Raw genomic sequence first — 20,041 nt, 5'->3', positions numbered from 1 at the left:
TTGAAGGCACTCATCTTGTATTCCACCCTTCTCTCTTCCACAGTTCCAAATCCTAAAGTTCTTCTCCAGCGCCCAGTTTGCAATAGGAGGTTCTTAAGTCCAAGAGCTACAGAATAAAAGCTTTCCATTTTCCTCCCATCCCCCTTACGTGTCCCACCTAAAGAGCTGCATCACTTATCCACAACACGCTGGTGTCAGCTTCAGCCAGAAAGGCTTCAGACTCCCTTTGGAAAGGAGATACACCTCCACAACACTCCTGCAGCTTCACAAGTAATATTTTCTGAAAGCAGCACTAACAAATGGTATAGCTGTGCCCTTGGAAAGTGCGGGATTTTGAATACCACAAATTCAATACCCCTGAGAGCAAAACTGAACTTCGTATGATGGGTGCATTTTCATTTTCTAATTTCCTCTTGAGTATTTAATTTGGCTGAAATGCTCCTCCTTCAGTTGTTCCTGCTCCGTTCACCCTGAGCTGGCTACTTACTGAGACAGGAAGAAACTTCAGCCCAGCAGCTAAGCACTGCAAACAAAACAAATACATACCCTTTCTTTTGACATTCATTCTGAAATTCTTAGATTCACCAAAATCTATTCTAGACTCCATGAGACTTCTCATGAAGTATCAGACTTATCTACCCTTCTGAAATGCCCAGCATTATCCTGATTTTTATTTAACATAAAGGCACTTTTTTGATCTATTTCCCCCATTCCATGCAGATAATGCTATTACATTTGAAACCAAGATAAAACTGGTGAGCTGCAAAGTGACACAAATAAGCTTCTCTCACTTGCAAGGAAAGGAAAAATAATTTATTTTCCTGTAGTCTGAAGTTGATAATGTCATTTTGAACAGCTAAATTGTAGAAATGGAAAGCTCTTCAAGTAGAGTTTTAGGAGAATCTTTCCAGATTCTTTTGGAGAAACTGAAAAGTGGGAGAGGGAATGGGGGTTGGGGGAAACAAAAAAGAAAAAGAGCCCAACCCACCAACAACCCCACACCCCTCACACTCAAACCAGACAAAGCTTTTTAAATCCAGACTGGACCAGTCAAAGCAGAGCCCTGCACCACAACAGCTGAGACGTGATGCTGCCAAGGTGCTGCTGTGTGTGATTCTCCCCTGGATCTGAGGTGCACAGAAAAGTCCATTTCTTTTGCCTTCAATGAGCAAATAAAGGCAGAACAGCCAGCTCTGTGTTTTCTTCCAGAATTCAGATAAACAGCACACAGGATGGCACAATGGGGCAGCACTGAAGACGGGAATGGTGTATAGTTCCTTGTGCTACAAAAAGCTCTTATTTTCTTTTATAATGAATTTAAATAAGCTGAGATGGACAAAAGTCTGCTTTGCTACTTTCCACATAACAGCAGAAACACCAGGGTGGATGAACTTAAAAGAATCAGACTGAGGAACAATTAAAGAAACCTTTATAACCCCGCTGGAACAAGCCCAACCCCAAGATAAAAAATAAAAGCAGGACAAGCCTGCAGTCAAGTTTCACTTCCATTTCACTGATACAAGTCTGACACTTACAAGAGTATTTCATAGTTTATTGAAAGAGCACTTGTTACAATACAAACCAGTTCTGCTTTTCACAAGGCAGATACTTGCTCTTAAGACAATCCAAAACAACAGACAGATCTGAAAATCCCATTTAGTTCAAAGGCAGCTCACTGCTTTCTTTACAGTACAAATAGTTACACAGCATAGATTTCTCATGTGGCAGCTCCTGGAGAGATTTTTTATGGGAAGTATCCAAGAAAAATTTCAACAAAAAACAAATTTCAACATGTAAAGGACACAGTGAGGGAGATACTGAAACTATGCTGAATGTACTGATAAAAACAGCATCCTCTAGTTTGACAGATCCCCAAATTCAGATTGCTTGAGGGAGGATGCTGGAGTCACTCTGAGTGAGGAGCATTAGTGATGTGCATTCAATCCCACCCCAAGTCCAGTGTCCCAGTCAGTCCTGGAGAAGCCATCCCAAAGGCACAGGTGGACCCAAGCCAGCTGCCAAAGCACAGCAGCACTTGGCAAAGGCAACTGAACTTAGTCAAAGAGCACTTCCACCACGGATGCCACATTTCCATTACCCTGAAAGCCTTTTCACACCGCCATCAATGGAAGCAGCTGTCTCACTGTTCATTAACTCCATTAACACAGGATTTGGAGTGAGAATTGTGTGCATTTCTGAATAGTGCAAGGAGATCCACAGTTCTCACACTGCTTCCCCTATCAGATGAAGCACTGCACTGCAATTCATATCAAATTCTTAAATATCCTCCTAAAAGACAGGAAAAAAGCTGCTTCCTTGAAGCAGACTGGACTCATCCTGACACCGACTGTCCTTTTTCTGTTCTGTCAAATCCTACAGCAGAACAGACAGGGCTGTTCCTCTAGTGCTGCACTAAAACAGGGGTAAGGCAGGCTGATGGCCACCTACTGCTCACCAGCACCACAGAGTTCTTTTCTGAGTTTTAGGCTGCAGTAAGTTGGCACAAACATTTTAGTGTTCGGCATTAAGGCACCAAGCAGCAGTTTTAGTCTCGTGTCAGTACACGTAGTTCCACGGATGCCAGAATGACTCCGTGCTCAATCACGTGGTGATTTCATACAGGCAGCAATCCTCCAGAACAGGGACAGGAGATGGGACTGCTCTGCTCTCCTCCCAGGGCCCATCCCGTGCAGGCCAGCTCTGTCTGCCTCACGTGCTCCTGTGGAACTGAGAGGCTTTTCCCAAGCATGCGTGTTCCACAGAGTCCAAGCCCTTCTGAGGATATGTAAGAACTCACTATGCTTGACATGCACAAAACCGAGGTGCAATGCACTACTAAAACAGGATTCTAAAATAAAAACAACAGCAAAACATTACTTGCAGCCCAAAACTCATTTTGCAATTTGGATTCAAGCCCATAGAAAGTATTGCTCATCTACAAGCTTTCTTTTCTTTAAGAATCAAGACATTTCTGGAAGTGATGCTTTATTTCCTTTGTTCAAGTAGGCCAAAGCATGAGACAAATGCAAGTGACAAAGCCCGATCTGGACACAGACCTGAACCTGCCATAAAGCAAACTCCCAAGTGATCAGAGCAGTTTGCTCTTTTAGGAGCTGGAGGACTGACTTTGTATCTCCTGCAGCAGAGGCCACCATCCCACCAGTGATACGTGTGCTGAGAACTGAGAGCTGACACTTGATTACTTTAGATGTAAATGGCACGTGTGTTGCAACAGCACCTACAACACGCCCAGCTGAGGCAGGATAGGACACAAAAAAAAAGGAAAATAAGCTTAAGACACTTGCCACTCACCTACAGCTATGCTGAGCCACACACAAGTAACAGTTACCAGTAGGGCTTATATTTTATAAAAAAATAAGCAACCTCAAGTAAATTCAGGATACTTGTGCAAAACAGCACAAATACACTGCAAAGTGGATCTACCTTACCAAATGTGGTAGAGTGTCCAATTTTGTTCTTACAATTTTATTCAAGTTAAATTTAAAAGCAAAATAAGTCCTCAAATATTTCTATTGGCTTACATTTAAGGCCACAGATTTTGCAAAGTAAGAGCAACTTTGTCTTGCACTTTTGGAAACTCAGAAAATAACCCAGTAGCATTCAGTTTGGGACTCTCCAATTGAGACAAATCCTCAAAGCCTACTCCTCAATCACTAGTTCTTCAGTAATTTGCTTGGAACAATCTGAAGCAGGAATAGCAAGCCTTTGTGTTATGGCAAATCACCTGCAAGTGCAAACCCCTTCAGAGCAAAACAGACATGAAAGATTTTAACTCGCATTTTGAGTGTGGGGAGAAGGAAATTAATCTTATTTTCTCTGCAAAGCAACCTTCTCCTTTATTAAACAAGTCTTGAATTCAAGTTTAATCCAAGACCAGAGGCACTAACATGAGGTATCACATTAAGATGAAACAGTTCAATTCTCCCATCTCACAGGAGAATTCAGCCAACACAAAGTAGTGATTTATAAATCTTCCTAAGAATAACTATTTCAAGAACATCTCCCAGACTCATGCCTGAGAAAGCTGAAAACATAAAAGAATTAGCTTTTTGAGTGCACCAGAGTATTGAAAAATCCTAGTTCCTTTCCACAGTCTCAGTATAATAATTAAAACCTATTCTATTTAGAGATACAATGGGAATTAGAAAAAGCTTATTTCCAAATAATTGCTTCAGCATTATATATATATTCTGACATAAAATTCCATCCAGGCTGGTTTAACTGTCACAGCAATTTCATACCAATATTTATGAACTTAAGCAGAAGAAGAGACACCTACTCAGGGAGTGTGACCCAATAGCTCTTCTTAATTTCTTCATAAAAAAGCTACACGTATCTTGTCAGCCGACAACTTTTGGTTTATAGATTATTATTACTATTAAAAATCGAGTTAAGAGTGGAAAATATTGTTCTGAAGAACCAGATCCATTCATAAACAGATGGTCAGTTTCCTTATTGCTAAGAAAAAGGTCACAAGAAACATTCAATGCTAGAAACTAAATTCCTCTTTTGATTGTCTACATAAAACACGGGAGGAAGGTAGCACTTGGTAAGTTCCAGACAGTATTTTCAGCATTAGAAAAATGCTTCAGGACACACACACACAAAAACTTGGTAAATGAGCTAGTGGGAAGCTCTCCCCTCCATCTCCCTCCCTCCGAGTCTTCTAGTCTATGAAGAAAGTTCTTACAATTTCTCAGCATATCCTTCCCACGGACGCTGCTCTAACTGCAGGGCGGGTGCCCGGGGCCGGTTCCCGGAGCCCGGCCCGGCGCGGTCCCCGCTCACACCGCGGTTTCCCTGCCCGCCTTCAGGTTGGGGGCCGAGAACTGCCGCCTCATGCGGGGCGGGGTGACGAACGGGCCGTGCTGCCCGGGCCGCTCCGTGTGCTTGGCGGCGCTGCCCTCGGCGCCGGGGCCGCCGTAGGGCTGGCGGTGCTGGTGCAGCTGGCGCTTGTGCTGGAAGCCCTGCGGCTCGGGGCTGGGCGGGCGCAGCGCCTCGGCGGAGCCCGAGGCCTGGCGCCGCAGCCCCTTCTGCGAGCCGCTGCTCAGGGAGCTGCTCCTCCAGCGCAGCGGCGGCTGCTGCTGGCTGCCGGGCTGCGGCGGCGAGCCCAGCTGCTGCCGGTTCACCTGGATGTGATCCTGGCTGCGCTGCGGCCCGTAAAGATTCCACAGCTGCTGCGCATCTTTAGAGGCGGCTTTGCTTTCTTTCTCTTTGCCTTCATCTTTGTTCTTGTCGTCTTCTTTCGGGATTCGAACCTCAATAACCTCATCCTCGGTGATAATGATGTGGGTGCCGGGACTCCACGAGTTCCTGTGTTTGGGGTTGCTTTTGAAGGGAAACCGGGGTTTGCGATTTTCAGGTGGAATAAACCGGTGAGGCATATTCTGTCGACGAAGCTGTTTTGCTATTTCCTGCTGCTGCAGATTTTTAAATCGAATCTGTTCTTGCCTCATCCAACGTAAACGCCCACGTCTGAAAGCTGGATCGCCTGCCATTAACTGAGACACACGCTCCTCCTTAGCGAGATCATCATTCTCGCTTCTCTTTGCCTCATCCGTGGGCTTCTTGTCCACATCCCCTGCACTGGCAGAGTTCGGGGACTTGGCATTAGCTACAGTTGACTGAGCTTTGTCTGGAGACCCTATCAGGGGTAAAACCTTCTCCATTTTTAGCATTTTATTTCTGAGAACTTTGATCTCTTCATCCTTCATGTTGTTCTGCTTCTTCACTTCTTGCAGAATATCTTCCAATTTGTCTATGTGCACCTTTAGGTCATCCACATCAGTTATTCCTTTGCCGTTGGCCATTACATCTTCAATCTTTTCATCTCCAACTCCTACGGTATCCCAGACATCCCGAGCGACCGCTCGCCACGATTCGCGCTCATTTGGGTCTTTTTTCCCATACATGGCACAAAGCTCCTTCATTTTAACAATGGCCAGAGCCTCAATCTCCTGCCTACTGTGCCTGAAGTCATTGAGTGCTACCTCATAGCATATCTCCTTCACAGCCTGAATCTTTAGGTCTGAGATGGTGACCCATTTGGAGTCTTTGCTAAGGCGTCGCCGCTGGGGTATCTGGTACATTTTAATAGGTTCTCGTTTCTTCCCACTGCTGGGGAGGCCACACTTTTTTACAATGGTTTGGAGCTTGCTGGGGGGCAGCTTCTCTCTCAGGGAAGTGATCAGTCTCCAACTCTCCTCACACGATCTCTTGTCCGAATCATCCCCACTATCAGAGTCTGCATCCTTTGGAAAAACAAAAATCAAGAAGTGGCCCCAAAATAACCAAAATTAAAATTGTAAGAAAATGGAAAAGCTAAACAAGAAGTAGCAGGCAAAGAAAACTAAATCAAAAATCAAAATAGAACAAGTGATAAGGAGGTCCCTGAAGACTGAGTGTTAGGGCATTAAAATGCATCTTCCAGAGTCATGGACTGCCAAAACTGGAGCTCTTCACTACATAAAGATTAACATTATATTTAAGTCCTGTCATCTCATAATAGCTGATAATCTGAACTCTTCCCTCCCAAACCCTTCCAAAATCTTTAAATAGTCCGACTAAAACCAAGTTCCTGGTTTTATTTCTTAAAACCAAGTGTCAACTGCAGTTCACACATGCTACAAAGACATGCAAATCCCCACCACACACATTTGCCTTGGTGACTGCTGTTGCTTCTTTCAGCAAATCCTCCCCAGGAAGGTGAGCACAACAGCCACAGAAGATGTCATGAGCAGCCAGAGTAAGTCGGGTTAACACTGTTAGTAACGTTGCACGTGGTTGCAGGGATGCTCAAGTTTAGAATCCATTTCACTACAACAGCAGCCAGAGAAGTGTTAGACGACAGGAAAAAATGAAACAGAAGCAGCCGAAAGGTTCAATGTTAAAAGGACTGTAAGTGCCACTATGACAGACGAAGACAGTGGTTCATACTCCAAGACTTGCTACAAGCTAGAAGGATATCCAGAATCAGAGTTTCAGAGGTGGGTTGTGGTTTGTTTGATTTTTTTTCCATTTGGCACCTTGTTGCTTAGTTTAAAGGAAAAAAACCATTATCAGTCTTGTCTGTCCGAAGAATGAGTTTCAGCAGAATGCAGAGTAATGACTTTCTGGTTTTAATTGTTTTAATACGAATTTTCTATTTGATATCCTTGATTTGTCTTCTTCTCAAACCCTAGAGCCTGGAGCTTCCACACACTTGCTAAGCATTATGCGCTTTGCTTCTTCATTACAAGTTTTCCACCTTTTGCTAAATGATTTTTAATGAACAGTGCCTCGGGTTTCCATATGCTAGGAATGTCTGTTCAGATAAACTGCCACCACAAGTTAAGGATATCCATCATTGCTTACTGCAACCAGGAATTAAAATAGACCACTTTTCTTTAAAGGCCGATTAAGACATCTCTTTAACAAGCAAGAAGTCCTGTGTGTTACTGTGATCCAAACACCTTCAATGCAGTCAGTGTCTAATGCAGCTCTAACTAACATCCCTGTTTTCCACATGGAGATTTAGAGCACAAGAGAAACCAGGAACAGTAACAGCCACTTACTCTAAAACCAAAGGAACCCAGGTCATTGAGCCAGCACCAGATTGACATTATTGAGCTTCTTGTGACTTAATGTAGTTTTAAGAACAGTACTAGAGAACCAACTTCTAGTTTAGGTCAAAATATAACAAAACACTGGTTTAGAAACTCTTTGTGAGTTTACAGCTGACAAAAGTCGTGGCCTAAGGAAATAGCATCTAGCAAGCTGCACAGTGCAGTGGAAACCAAAGGTTCCCTGGAGGAAGCCCCAGTGTAGCTGGACCACTCAGGGATACAACCAGAAAGGTAAAACATGAACTACTCCAACATTAAGTCACAAGTTCCACGGGACTCTGATAGTTACAAAACTACCATAGAACTACTTATGGGTAAAGCATGTCTTCGTATCAAAAAATGATGAAGAGACACTGAGTCATTGCCCTGTGTGCACTCAGAGGTTACCCAGACCAATTAGTGCAGCTATAATCAAAACTCCAATATCAACTGGCCACTGCAGAGGCATTATGACCATTTTAGCTCTATTACACACATTTTCACAATCAATTTGTAAAATGGAGAACAACTACTTCTATTCCCTAGTAATACTAGCAAGGCAAAGATGTTTTAGTTGGCAATTTTGGGGGCCAAGAGCTATTGCTTATTTTTTGTACAGCACATCTAACAAATAAACATCCAGACTGGTTGGAATCTCAGCACAAAACCAAAGCAATCTGGTAAACAGGATAGCTAGCTTCTTACATCTGAGATTGTACTCCAGTTTACACCAAGAAGAATATTTCTATCTCAATATCAGTCTTACACAGCAGTAAGTTAGAGAACCTAGTTCTGCAGCTGGCTATGGAACAGTGTAAACACTTTTAAGGTACACAGGCTGAAATGCACTCCCAGATTTCCCACTCATCATTCAGCTAGGGCTGCATGGGTGCACTAACCCTGTCCATCCCAGGCTCTGCACACAGCAACACAGAGATCATCAGCTGTGTCAGCAAGCTCTGCTGTCACCTGAAATATTCTTATGGAGCACTGTGATAAGCAGGATACTGCTCCCTGACCAGGATCCCATTTGGTATGATCCCCTACAACTAGGTCAGGTGTCCTTCAGGAACTGCTGAGGCATGCAGGCTAGCATTGCACCTTTGTCCACTCACTGAAACCAGCAAGAACAAAACAAACTTGAATAAACCAGCATCTTTATTGTATTAACCACTCCACTCTCTAAAGAATTTTCCCTTAATCTGAAGTATTTGGGGAAATAAATTCCCTTCACAACACTTTATAAATGCAGCCTTATTGGAAGCAGCTTCCCAGACAGCCAATTTCACATCTTTAATTCATACAATAGCTTGTGCCAGTCAGCTAAAATTTAGGGGAGGGAATTCCATTACTTGCATCTCATTTGACACATTGCCAAAAGTTACTCAATACTCAAATTATTTTTATTTTCACATTTTTACTGTACTTTTTTTCTGCTACCCAAATTTTAACTAAAAATTCCAGAGGCGAAACATTACATTAGTCACATTTAAGCTAATTTTCTGAACTAATGGTGGCCTTGGTCAAAGTCTGCAGCCACTCCTCTCGATCCAAGAAATTAGCCACTTGTGATGAAATAATTAGAGATGCAGAAGTTTCTAAGTGTGTAATAGGAATTTTTTTTTTAAATTATGCAAAGTACTGTGGAAGCCACAGAGCAAGAGCTTTACAGTGCAAAGCCCAGCGTGCATTTAACCCACAGTTTTCAGTGGTCTCCATCTCATACGACAAACATGAATTGTGAGTTTGAAATTTTTATCAGAATTCTGGCACAACTACATTTGTGTTCTGGCTAAAGACAACCAGCTAAAGCAGAATCAGGAGACTCTGGTTTCTTAGGGAAATCTAGAGTTCATTCCTGGGTTTGGTCTTGTTTTTCAAATTCACAGGGTGCTTGAAGACTGCATGGATTTCTATTTGTATTGCACTTCAGAGGTATTTGTTGTGAGAAGACTGAAGTTTTCCTACATCAGACTTAATTTATCAGACTTCCTTTTTGACAAATATGTGGAGTGGTGGAATTCCCAGTGCTCTGAATGAGTTACCACACTGCTCCCTACTCGGAATTCCACCACTGGCTTGTGTACCACCAAGACCCTCACAAGGAACTCCATGCAGGGGAGGGAGAAGGGTTAAAACATGCACAATGCAGCAACATTTTCAGACATCATTCAAAATCTAAACCTAGTGTATCATTGTTCTAGAAATCTCTTTGGCAGCACAAAATTAGTATGTTCTGGTGATCCAAGACAAAATAAAGGCAAACATCCCAAGGAGTAGCTGTTTAGATTACTGAAAAATAACTTCAAAAAACACAGAGCACAAAAATGCCCTTCTTTCAGGTTAACTTGCAAGAAATCCAATCTATCCCAACAAGAATTGATTAAAGCCTCTTTACTGTCATTCACAATCTCTGAATTAACCTGAAGGAGCTCACTCACACTACTAATAATTCATTGTAGACACAAAGAATTTGAAAGCAAAGGTAGAACTGCATTGTGCAGACAACCCAAGCAGGTTTCCTAAACTTTCAGATAAGCAAGGACAGGAATTACTGTTTGTCAAAGGCATAGTTAATCAGGAGTAAGGGAACATACCAGTCTTTGCTGCTCCAACAGGAGATCAGCTTCCTCCTTCTCTTTCTTATATAAGATCTCCATCTCTTGTAATCTGCAGATGAACAGAAGAACAGAAGTAGTCAGAGGTCATTATTTTCCTGTTGATGTTACTCTACATGCACAGTCTCCTGATTTAGTTACAAGAGTAAAAGTCGTTGTCCTTACAAGGAACAGTTCTCTGGCTATTCAGTACTACTGAGGTAAAACCCTGCAAGCTGCACTTCAGTCCTTTCCAAAAGGTCTGCAGCGTTAGTGGCCAGTGCTTACCTGTGATTTTTAAAGGAGCACTGAAACACTACAATGGAATGAGGAAACTTTCTGAACTTCCACAAGGGGTAGCAGAGATGCTATGTGGCAGAACCCAGTAACCTACTGCTGACTCTTCTTTCTTTCAGGTTGAAATTTTGAGTTATTTTATTACCTTTTCTCCATCTCTTGCTTCATGTCAATGCCCTGCTTCTCCAGAAGCTCCCTCTGAGCAAATGTCCAGTCAACTGGCTCTGAGGGAGTCTCAGCTGATGGTGTTTTCTCTCGTTCTGCTCGTGCTTGTTCTGGGTGGTTGAATCTGAAGACATGATTTTTACCCATGATGATTCGATTTCCTAGAAACAGGAACAGAAAACTGCAGCTGACAGAAGAATGGTACCAAGTTCTATTTAAAAGCTAAAGGTGACACTATCCCTAAACAGCACCTAGCATTCCCCATATATGATGTCAATGTCACATACAGAGGGTCTACAAAAAAATCTATGGTAACATTTCTTACCTGAGCGCAACTGCACAGGCTGCACAACCCTCTTGCCATTCACGTAGGTTTCTGATCGTTCACAAGGCTCCAAAGTTACAATAACTACAAAGAAAACATTGATGAGTGAGACTTTAGGGAGTCCTGTAGAGGAACAGAAGTGTGGAAGCCCCAGAGGCCTCTCATTTGCTGCCTATGTTCATACTAACACCAAAGAAGTCAATCACCCCTGGATGTCATGCTGCTTAAAAATAAAGACCCAAGAGGAAATCAATAGTACTGACTTCTCTACTTACTGCAGCTGGAAACTACTTTTTTTTCATGTCTATAGTTAACCAGGGTCAGAATTTAACTGTTATACTGGCTGCAACTTACAATTTGAAGCTATTATCACCTAAACAAATTTTATTTTCTTTCCCTGCGACTCAAGAAAACAAGCCAAAACTGATCCTTTTCTTGAGGTCAGAAAACTTGCACATCACAGGACTCCCTGGCCAGCTACGGCCGTGACAGAAAGTGAAGCAGGTTTTTACCTTCCCCGTTGTTGTTCCTCTCGCTGCGGAAGACGCAGTGCTCCTCCTTGATGTGAGCCCCGCTCAGCACGATGTCCTGGCGCCGCTCCGCGTCAGCCTGGCCCACCCTGCAGCCAGCACACACGCATCAACACCAGCCAGCACCTTCTGCAGCCTGCACTGGACAGCACGGCCCACACAGCCAGGGGAAAGCCTGAATATTGACACCACCCTTCCAATGTAAAGGTTTGTCCCAGTGTTTAATTCTGCACTGCAGAGAACCTGCCTGCTCTGCCATGAACTGGAGGATGGCAGCTTTGCGAAAGAAAATTTTCTCTCCCTTAAAACACGTCACTTGGAGAACTGAAATGTCAAATACCTCTGGGTTTAATGCAATTCCTTCCCTCTGGTGAAACCCTTCTCCTTTTAGAAAGGGATGCAAGCAGGGGAACCCAACAAGAACTTCCAGTGGTGTGTTTGAGGTGGCAGACAGGGATCATCCCTCCCACTAATCACCTTCTGCACTTGAACAAAGGAGCACAAATGGCTCAGGAGGCTCTTGCTGAATAATGTGATCCCACAAGCAGTTTCATCCAGCATCTAGACAGAGGTTGGCTGTACCCCTGGAGCACGAAGATGTATGTCCATTTCAAACCCAAGTGTTTGAGCAATTCTAGGTACAGACAGCTTAATTTCCAATCCTAATGTTTATGAATTTGCTCTACTTATTAATTTACACATTCCTGATGCCAATGAGCTAGACTCAAAACTTATAATGACTTCTTAAGCCCCGAGCTATTCTAGTCATCATTCTCTGCTGAATTCTCTACACTTTGATACTCCCTTCAGGGGGCTTAATGCACCTTGGAGTAGTACCACATGCCAGCCCCTGACAGTGTACTTACTCTCTTCCATTTGTTCCCCAGGAATACAGAAACTAAGCAACCAAACACGACTTGGTGCTCCAAAAAAAAATAAAAATCATCTCTGTCCTTCCAGCTGTTTTGAAAATAAGTTTTGGAATAAAATCAATTTTTAATTTGAAGTCTGGCCATTAAATTTTATCTCATATCTGTGAATGCAGAATCTATTAAATGTGTACTAAGCAAGCAAGCAAAGAAGGCAACTCCAGAGTGTATCAGCACCAACTCTCACCTTGTAATGCCATCTTTGATGTAGTACAGCAGACATTCAGACATGAGTGGATCTTCATTGAGGTTTACAAGATGAGGAGTCTGAAAGAACAAAAAGAAAAAGTTAATTAAGCACTGAGGTTCTGCTTTCAGGCTCCTTCCTGCAGCTGTGGAGGGTGAGCTTCAATCCAGCAGTTTTGCCACGTGTATCGAGATTATCCCATAATGGATTTTTTCAAACATAACCTCCTAAAGTATTGCAAAGCATCACAAAGAACCAGTGAAATACAACTCAGATTGCTTAGTTATCCAAAATATCAATCCATGGAAGGAAGAAAGGCTTCAGCTGGAGAAAAAGTCGTCCTTATAAAGTCTCTGTAAACTTTGATAAGGGATGTCCAAGAGCAGAAAAGGTGGCTTCAGTGAAATTTTGAAACTCATATGGAATCAACTTTGGCTTTTCTTGGGCACAGGTCAGTTGCTTATTTGGCAAAGGCTGTTAATATCAAAACAAAATCTAAAACTACCAATATTCTCTGATACCAACAGCTAAGAAGCTCTTCATCTAAACTTCTAAATTTAAATCCACTACAGTTACTAAACCAACCTTCTTTGGTGAAAATACCCCATAGGAATCAGCAAACAAGTCACAAGGCCTTGGTGTGAAAATCTAGCCAGTGAGATGGCAGTAAGCACAAGCACAAAAGAAAAGGCAAAAATGGTTAAACAAAGTAAAGCAGAAAGATAATAAAAGAGACACAAAACTGTTAATAAGCCACTTGTCCCTTTGTTATCCTCAAACAGAACAAATTTAGCAAAAATAAATAAATTTGGCTCAGATTCCTTATAAACACTATTCCCATCAACTATCTTAGATGCAAAAAAGTTTAATTATGAGAGCTTCTAACAGCACTACATTTACAAAAGCTGTAATTACTGGACGGTCATGATGAATTTGTCTTTGAATGAAGGACTCTGATTGTCAATGGAAGATTAAATTATAAGGACAGAAAGGGGGAGAAAAAATACAGCTTTTTCCCCCTAAAAATCCAGGGGTGACCCAAAGCTGCAGCTGAAGATGTTCCATGCTGCCATTGCTGTTCACTGCACAAATCAGCACTTGGAGCTGTTTAAAGCTCTTCAATCAAGAGAAAAATGGAGAGAAACCAAATCCCAGACACAGTCAACTGCTGTAACACCACTACAACTTGCACCACTTGAATACTTTGTAAGAAATAAAGCTCCACAGCTTGAGAGATGATGCTGGCACTCCCAACTGTTCACTCCTTGCATATGAGATACATACTGGTACCTCAGAAGTGTGGAGTCTTTACACAGAACACTTCACATTTTCCATCTAAGCTCTCGTCTCCTACATTTTCACAACAACCACAGTTACTAGGACAGCTAATGGAACTGCAAGGATAGCAAGGAACAGAAGCAGACAGGACTGGGTTGGGAGTTCCACTTCTTCTAATAAATCCTATGGAGGTAAAAAAAAATACTATCTATTACCCGAGCAACTACTTTATCCAGGTGGCATTTATACACAAACCTGATCAGCTGAAAATGCACCAAAAGAATCATCAAAAAGAGCTGATGGCCTCTGAGGAAAAATCTAAAATGAGATGAGGATCCAAAATGTAAGAGAAAGAAATGTAAAGAATAGTCAATGAATCTGCCCCTTTACAAACCTCAGGCACTCCTGGAGTAGTGACCAAAAGCAAACTGGAGTTCTACCAACTCCAAGCATTGCAGACTAACACTGTTCTAACTGAAGGATCAAACATTTTAACCAGTTCTGGGGTTCTACATTTCTGTGCAGTGCCTCTGAATAGGTCCCTGCTTAACCCCAGATCAAGTTTACTACACACTTACACACTAAAATATTACTCATGCTGCTTGCTCAAAGATTTTTAAGAAAAAAAGAAAGTAGTTTTTTTCCTTGTACTTCTGTAATTCTGCTTTACCTGCAGAGACAGGTTCTTTGCTAACCTAATCATTTTACACTTACAACACTGATTTATGCCCTTTTCCTGCTCAGTTCTGCTTCTTTCAAATTTCAGAAAATAGAACTAATAGCAAGTATTGAATTAAATATTCCCTTGCATCCCCTGTGTTCACTGCTTCATTAGATCACCATCCTTTTTTCCAAGGGGAAGAAGGATTAACAAACAATTCAAAGAAGAGCACCTAAACAAGCCTTAAATCTTCTCTGGATATCTCAAAGAAGAGCAGGTAGAGCACACAAAGGTCACACACAGGTACTGCAGGAAATGGCAGCAGAATTAAGACAGGCACCTTCTGATTTGCTACTGACTCAAGATACAAAAGGAGCTGCTTCTCCTTGCAGCACAGCATCTTCTAAAGGAAGATCCAAAAGAGTTCAACTCTCATCCCCCTCCTCCCAGGTCAGTTAGCCTTTTGGAAACAACAGGCAATAGTTAGCAATTTTCTTTACCTTTTTGGGTGAGAAGACTCCCAGCGTTCCTCCATCCTCCCGAATGGCAACGCCCATTTCTGCCAACAATGCCTCCCTGAGAGAGAAAAACAAGATATTGACCCCATTTTAGGCTTCTTAGACAAGTATGGTCTAATGAAAGCCAGATAATTACTGTATTAGACTTTGAAGCAGCCTACCCAGGACTGTCACCACCTCAGGGCACACCAGGGCAAGGTGGTAAACTTCAGTCTGAGAGTGGCCTATGGAACAGCAACTTTAACTGTGACAAAGCCAGGAAAGAGCAGGACTTCCTCCCAGCACTGCCCTGCTGTTCTACAGCTGACACAAGGGTCAGCAGAACCATCCCTAGCACCATTTCCCACTGCTTTTGAACAGAGTAACCTTCTCCATCTTCCACTTTCCAGAGACCACCCATACTACAGCACTTCTGATTCCTGACCTTTCCATCCTAATGGCCTCTGTTTTCCTCAGTTTCTCTTCCCATGTTTCATTCAGCTCTGCAATGATCTTCTCAGACTCCTGTGAGAAAATACCAAAAGTTGTTTTACAATTCTTCCCAAAGTTCTACACATACACAAAGCAATTGAAGTCTGTGCTCTATTTAGGCCTCAAATTAATTTCACATATTAAGAGCATTCTTAGCACCTCAAAACTCTTACTTGTTTCCCTTAATTTTAAAAAGGGCAGATAGTCCTGAAGGCAAGCTGAGAATAAAAGATTACTTCATATCTAACCACGGTCAGACTTTATTTTGAACCACCTGAACTCATTTCCCTTTTTTAAAAATCTGATTTACAGACATGATTCAGTAACTGAATGCCAAGGAAAGGCAGAGAGCACACTGTTATTGCCATGGCAACGGAGGGTTTCCAGTAGAAAGGGAAATGCAGAGTGTGTTCAGCCCTGTGCCAGTGTCTGATGGGCAAACATGAGAATGTCGCAGAGCCTCCACACAGCCAGCTCTGCCCACTCCTCCACCCGTGGACATGGGGGGGCTTTCATAAAAATCAAGAAATACTTCACTGTGGTACTTTGCTGTGGTTCAATTCTGTGCAGCACTGGGACAAGGCTGCCTTTGTCTGCCCAAACATGCTATTCTGTGCTTCACATTTTAATCTGTGGGGGCTGGGCGAAGACAACAGTGGCAGGATTATTCTTCTTCCTTTTTTTCAACTTTGGGGTAATTTGGTTTTCTGACAGCTGAGTGCATTTGCAAGTCAGACTTGGCTCACACTAGTGCTGACCAGTCCTCTAAGTCTACACTTATGATCAAATTTTCCATTACTACAACTGCATCAGACGACCTGTAAATAAGAATCAAGAATTTAATTTATAATTTAATTGTAGCTCCAGGCTACAATTAAACCTAAATAATATTAACAAGAAAGGTTGTGTATGAACCCAGTTTCTAGCCCACTGCAGGTAAGTGCCCTCTTTACAGTGCAAGTGGGTTCAGAGAATTTCTACAGACACAGGAGATATTTATGAAAGGCAGTCCCCTCAGGTTCAGGATTCTTTGGCCTCCTTAATACCCACCTTCAAACGCTCAATGGCCTCTTCTCCCCCAGGTGTTGACATGATTCTTTCCTGTATACTGGACACAGATGTTAAGCCCACCTGACTACTGAGAGAGCAGGAGGATGGAGATGCAGTGAGGGACCCCATGGAGGCTGTGGAAAAATTGCCAGGACGTTGATTCTCGGAGGCTAGCAAGTATCTATGCTTATTGTTCTGAAAATCTTTCAGATCTGAGAGAGAGACACACAGACAGAGGGAAGGCAGGAAAATGGGAAAACAGGAAGGGGGAAGGAAGAGGAAAAAGGGAAGAAAGGAAGGAAGGAAATACCAGTGTAAGAGGAAAGCATTTAAGCAGCAACAAGGCAAGTTTTGTAATTTTTAGATGGCAGTTCTGAAACAAATCTTTCAATACTAGCAACAATAACATAATAACTCAACTCAGACCCTGAGGTTCACTAGGAAAAACTGCATCATAAACCCTTCTAAACAAAAAAGCTTGAAAAATAAATTATACCTTGGCAAAAATTAGCCATCCTACTCCTCACTGAACACTAACCTGAGCACCCTGAATCTCAGAGAGGACCAAATTGAGATCCTCATGAGCTTAGTGACATTTTGGGCTGATGTCTGAGACACCAACCCCTTAAGCTCAGGAAAACATTCTCTTCCAAAGCCCTTTAAGGTGAAATGATGATTAAGTAAATCTTTATCACAGCAGTGGTTGTGCTGCTAAAGCACCCAGACAATGAACTTCCTCTCCTTAAATTCTCACCAGAGAGGATGTGAATCACCTGTCAGTGCATGACAGGGACAAGAAAACATAAATTCACAACAACATCTTATGCTGCTTCTTGACCTTCCTTATCTGAATAAAAATGGAAATCTAACATATCTGATCAGCAAAACATCTGATAAGGGTCTTACACTTCAGAAGGTGCTTCAAAGCTCTTTGGCTGTTAGTTTAAATAAGAAAGGTCTTTTAAAAACCTCCAAAATTTAACAAGGCAGCTTTTGTAGTCTGAAAACCTGCAGGCCTGAAAATGCTGCCTTGAAAACCAGAGAATAAGAAAAGCTGCCTGAATGATTTAAGAACAAATATACAAGGGAAATTTATATTAATTTAACTTGGCTTCTTGGATACATCTGTAAGCCATATCCTCAGAATAATCACACACCAAAAGAAAAATCTTCTAACATGAAAATATCAGGTAACTGAATAGCTTGGTTTTAATATTTTAAAATTTAATTTCAAAGACAAGTCCTTTAAAATAAGTCACTTCAGGAAAGAAACAGGTCAAATCAGACCCTGCAAGTTATAAACAGGGGCATCACATTTACAAAAGTGAGATGCTCCCCCAGACATTGCATAAATTTCCCTGTCCTCCTACATCTCCTCTACTCTTCCCCTGAACAATCCTGCCATTGTCAGCCTTATGCCCTAGTTCACCCCATGCTCAACCTGCTGTTTCAGCCTCATGGAACTGAAGAGTGCCCCGAGTCAGTTTGAAAACCACCATCTGCAAATACGGGAGGCAGGGCTGCGAGTTTCACAGAAGAGAAGCAGGTTAAGGGAAGGGAATGCTGCCAGGATGAGGAAAGCAGGCATGAGAGAGCAGGGATGAAGTCTCAAAAGGCCATGCACTCCTGAAGAGCAAGGAAGTGGCACTTGCAGTGGCTCTGCAGTGGCTGTGAGCGCAGAGCACAGGACCCAGGACCATGCACGCCGCTCCCGCAGCCGCAGCTCGCGCACCGTGACGTGCACGCGCTGGAAGCAGCACCAGAATGGCACAGGCCAGCATGAGCCTTTACACACCAGGAGCTTCCACTTCAGGAAATTTCAGACAGATCTCTTTCAGCTGATATTGAGTGAGGGTCAAAAAGACTGACTGAAAGAGTGTAAAAAGTCTACCAACCCAAAATTTACATGGAGTACTCTTCCCTTGCAACAGACTACACATACTCCTCTTTCTTAGAAGCAAACACCAAGAGAAATAAAATGCTTTTTGCTGACTGGTTTTAGCCCTGTTAAGTTAATCAACTGCAACCAAGTATATTTAACCTCAAAAAAAGAGACCTTCATCAGTATAAGATGTCTGCCTTCTTTTTTTTTTTTTTTAGGATTATACAAGATACATTGCAGTGTCCAGGAGGAACTGGTAATACTTCATCTTGAGTTCATCAACGGAAACATTTAAAGCAAATACTTCAAAGTGGAAAAGAGCTGTTAAAATGCCAGGAAGCTACATGAGCAGGAACTGAGTAACTGGGGAAAGATTTGAGAGAAAGCTTCTCTGGTTCAAATCTAAACCATGCACTGTCATGAAAACACACTGGAGGGCTACCACTCTCCCTTCTGTATTCTGCCAGAAAGTAACAATGAACATATGTTGCACTTCAAACTCTGCACTTCTTTTGGTTGTGGACTCAATCTAAGCTGGTGAGGCTGGTTTTCATGAACCTGCACTGCATTCTAGTGAGTGTTCTGTCTGGGATTTCCCTGTGAGAAATGCTGGCATGCAAAGCTCTGTTAAAAGCTGACCCAGAGAAAGCAGGTTAAAAAGAGATCCACACAATACACACATTTGCCTCCACTTCCAGAGTATTCATCTCCCATTGGATCAACTGAAAGGAAGCAGGAGGGAAAATACAAGAAGGATCAAAACTGAAGGTTCACTAGTGACATAGGAAGGGAAGAGAATACTACTTGATGTTTAAAGAAACAAAACACAGTTTTCAGTAACACAATTTTTTTCAGTTTGGATTTAGAACCAAAACCCACAGACTGTAACAAGCATGAAAAACACTTGTATTTCATTGTCTTCTGGCCCCATTCTCTTGAAAGCAAGCAAACAAAGAGGTAGATACATGTTGCATGTCTTTAGTAGTCTGTGACTAAGTCAGGACTTCTGCTTCACCAACAAAGAGGTCTGAAAAATCAGAAACTGGTGCAACACTTCTTTTTTTTTAGTCAAAGAAGCTTTTAATCCACTGGACTACATTCTGTGCTTTTATGGGCATTTCCTTCACTAGGAATTAAATCACTGTTCATATTACAGAAGAATGTAGCAACTAAAATTTCAGTTCATTTGTCTTGTTTGGAATGAGGACAAAGAAATTAGGCACAAGTGTGTTCTAGTGCTTTAAGAGGTTGCTGGCAAAGCAAATCAGTACAACACTGCTCTGCCAACCTAACTCAAAATCTCCCAAAAGGATTCATTAGTTATTCACAAGCAGCTGTTGCATAGTTACTTCACGATGACAAATGATTTGTCACTCAGGGCAGTGGCTAACATTAGCCATTGTTTTCTTTTGTGAGCAAGGATGGCATTGAAGCCAGGTATCAACTAATAACCTTAACCCTCTGAGGAGGAAGCAAAGATGCCTTTTTTCCTCAGTATGAAACTGAGTTTTTGTATCTCAGCTCTTTTATTGGCAGCCAGACAAAAA

General features: G+C 42.3%; 1 protein-coding gene across 7 annotated transcripts in view; it reads right to left on the bottom strand.

The window, feature by feature from the left end:
- Positions 1 to 20,041, bottom strand: part of KIF1B (kinesin family member 1B) — a 77,487-nt gene that overhangs the window by 32,849 nt on the left and 24,597 nt on the right. For 2 of the 7 annotated variants that reach the window (XM_064396852.1, XM_064396854.1), the window contains 9 exons: positions 19,175 to 19,216; positions 16,613 to 16,824; positions 15,516 to 15,595; positions 15,074 to 15,149; positions 12,635 to 12,714; positions 11,501 to 11,607; positions 10,989 to 11,072; positions 10,644 to 10,824; positions 10,202 to 10,274 (listed from right to left, as the gene is read on the bottom strand). In XM_064396852.1, coding sequence (XP_064252922.1) covers positions 10,202 to 10,274; positions 10,644 to 10,824; positions 10,989 to 11,072; positions 11,501 to 11,607; positions 12,635 to 12,714; positions 15,074 to 15,149; positions 15,516 to 15,595; positions 16,613 to 16,824; positions 19,175 to 19,216 — 935 coding nt within the window. Of the gene's footprint in view, positions 1 to 1,531; positions 6,273 to 10,201; positions 10,275 to 10,643; positions 10,825 to 10,988; positions 11,073 to 11,500; positions 11,608 to 12,634; positions 12,715 to 15,073; positions 15,150 to 15,515; positions 15,596 to 16,612; positions 16,825 to 19,174; positions 19,217 to 20,041 lie in introns of those variants that run through there. The other 5 variants (XM_064396857.1, XM_064396858.1, XM_064396856.1 and 2 more) reach the window with 4 other exon arrangements.

Source organism: Passer domesticus, chromosome 22 (assembly GCF_036417665.1).
Source record: "Passer domesticus isolate bPasDom1 chromosome 22, bPasDom1.hap1, whole genome shotgun sequence".
In the NCBI taxonomy this organism is placed as follows: Eukaryota; Metazoa; Chordata; class Aves; order Passeriformes; family Passeridae; genus Passer; species Passer domesticus.
The sequence above is the reverse complement of the archived record's forward strand: the minus strand, read 5'-3'. Positions and strand labels throughout refer to the sequence as shown.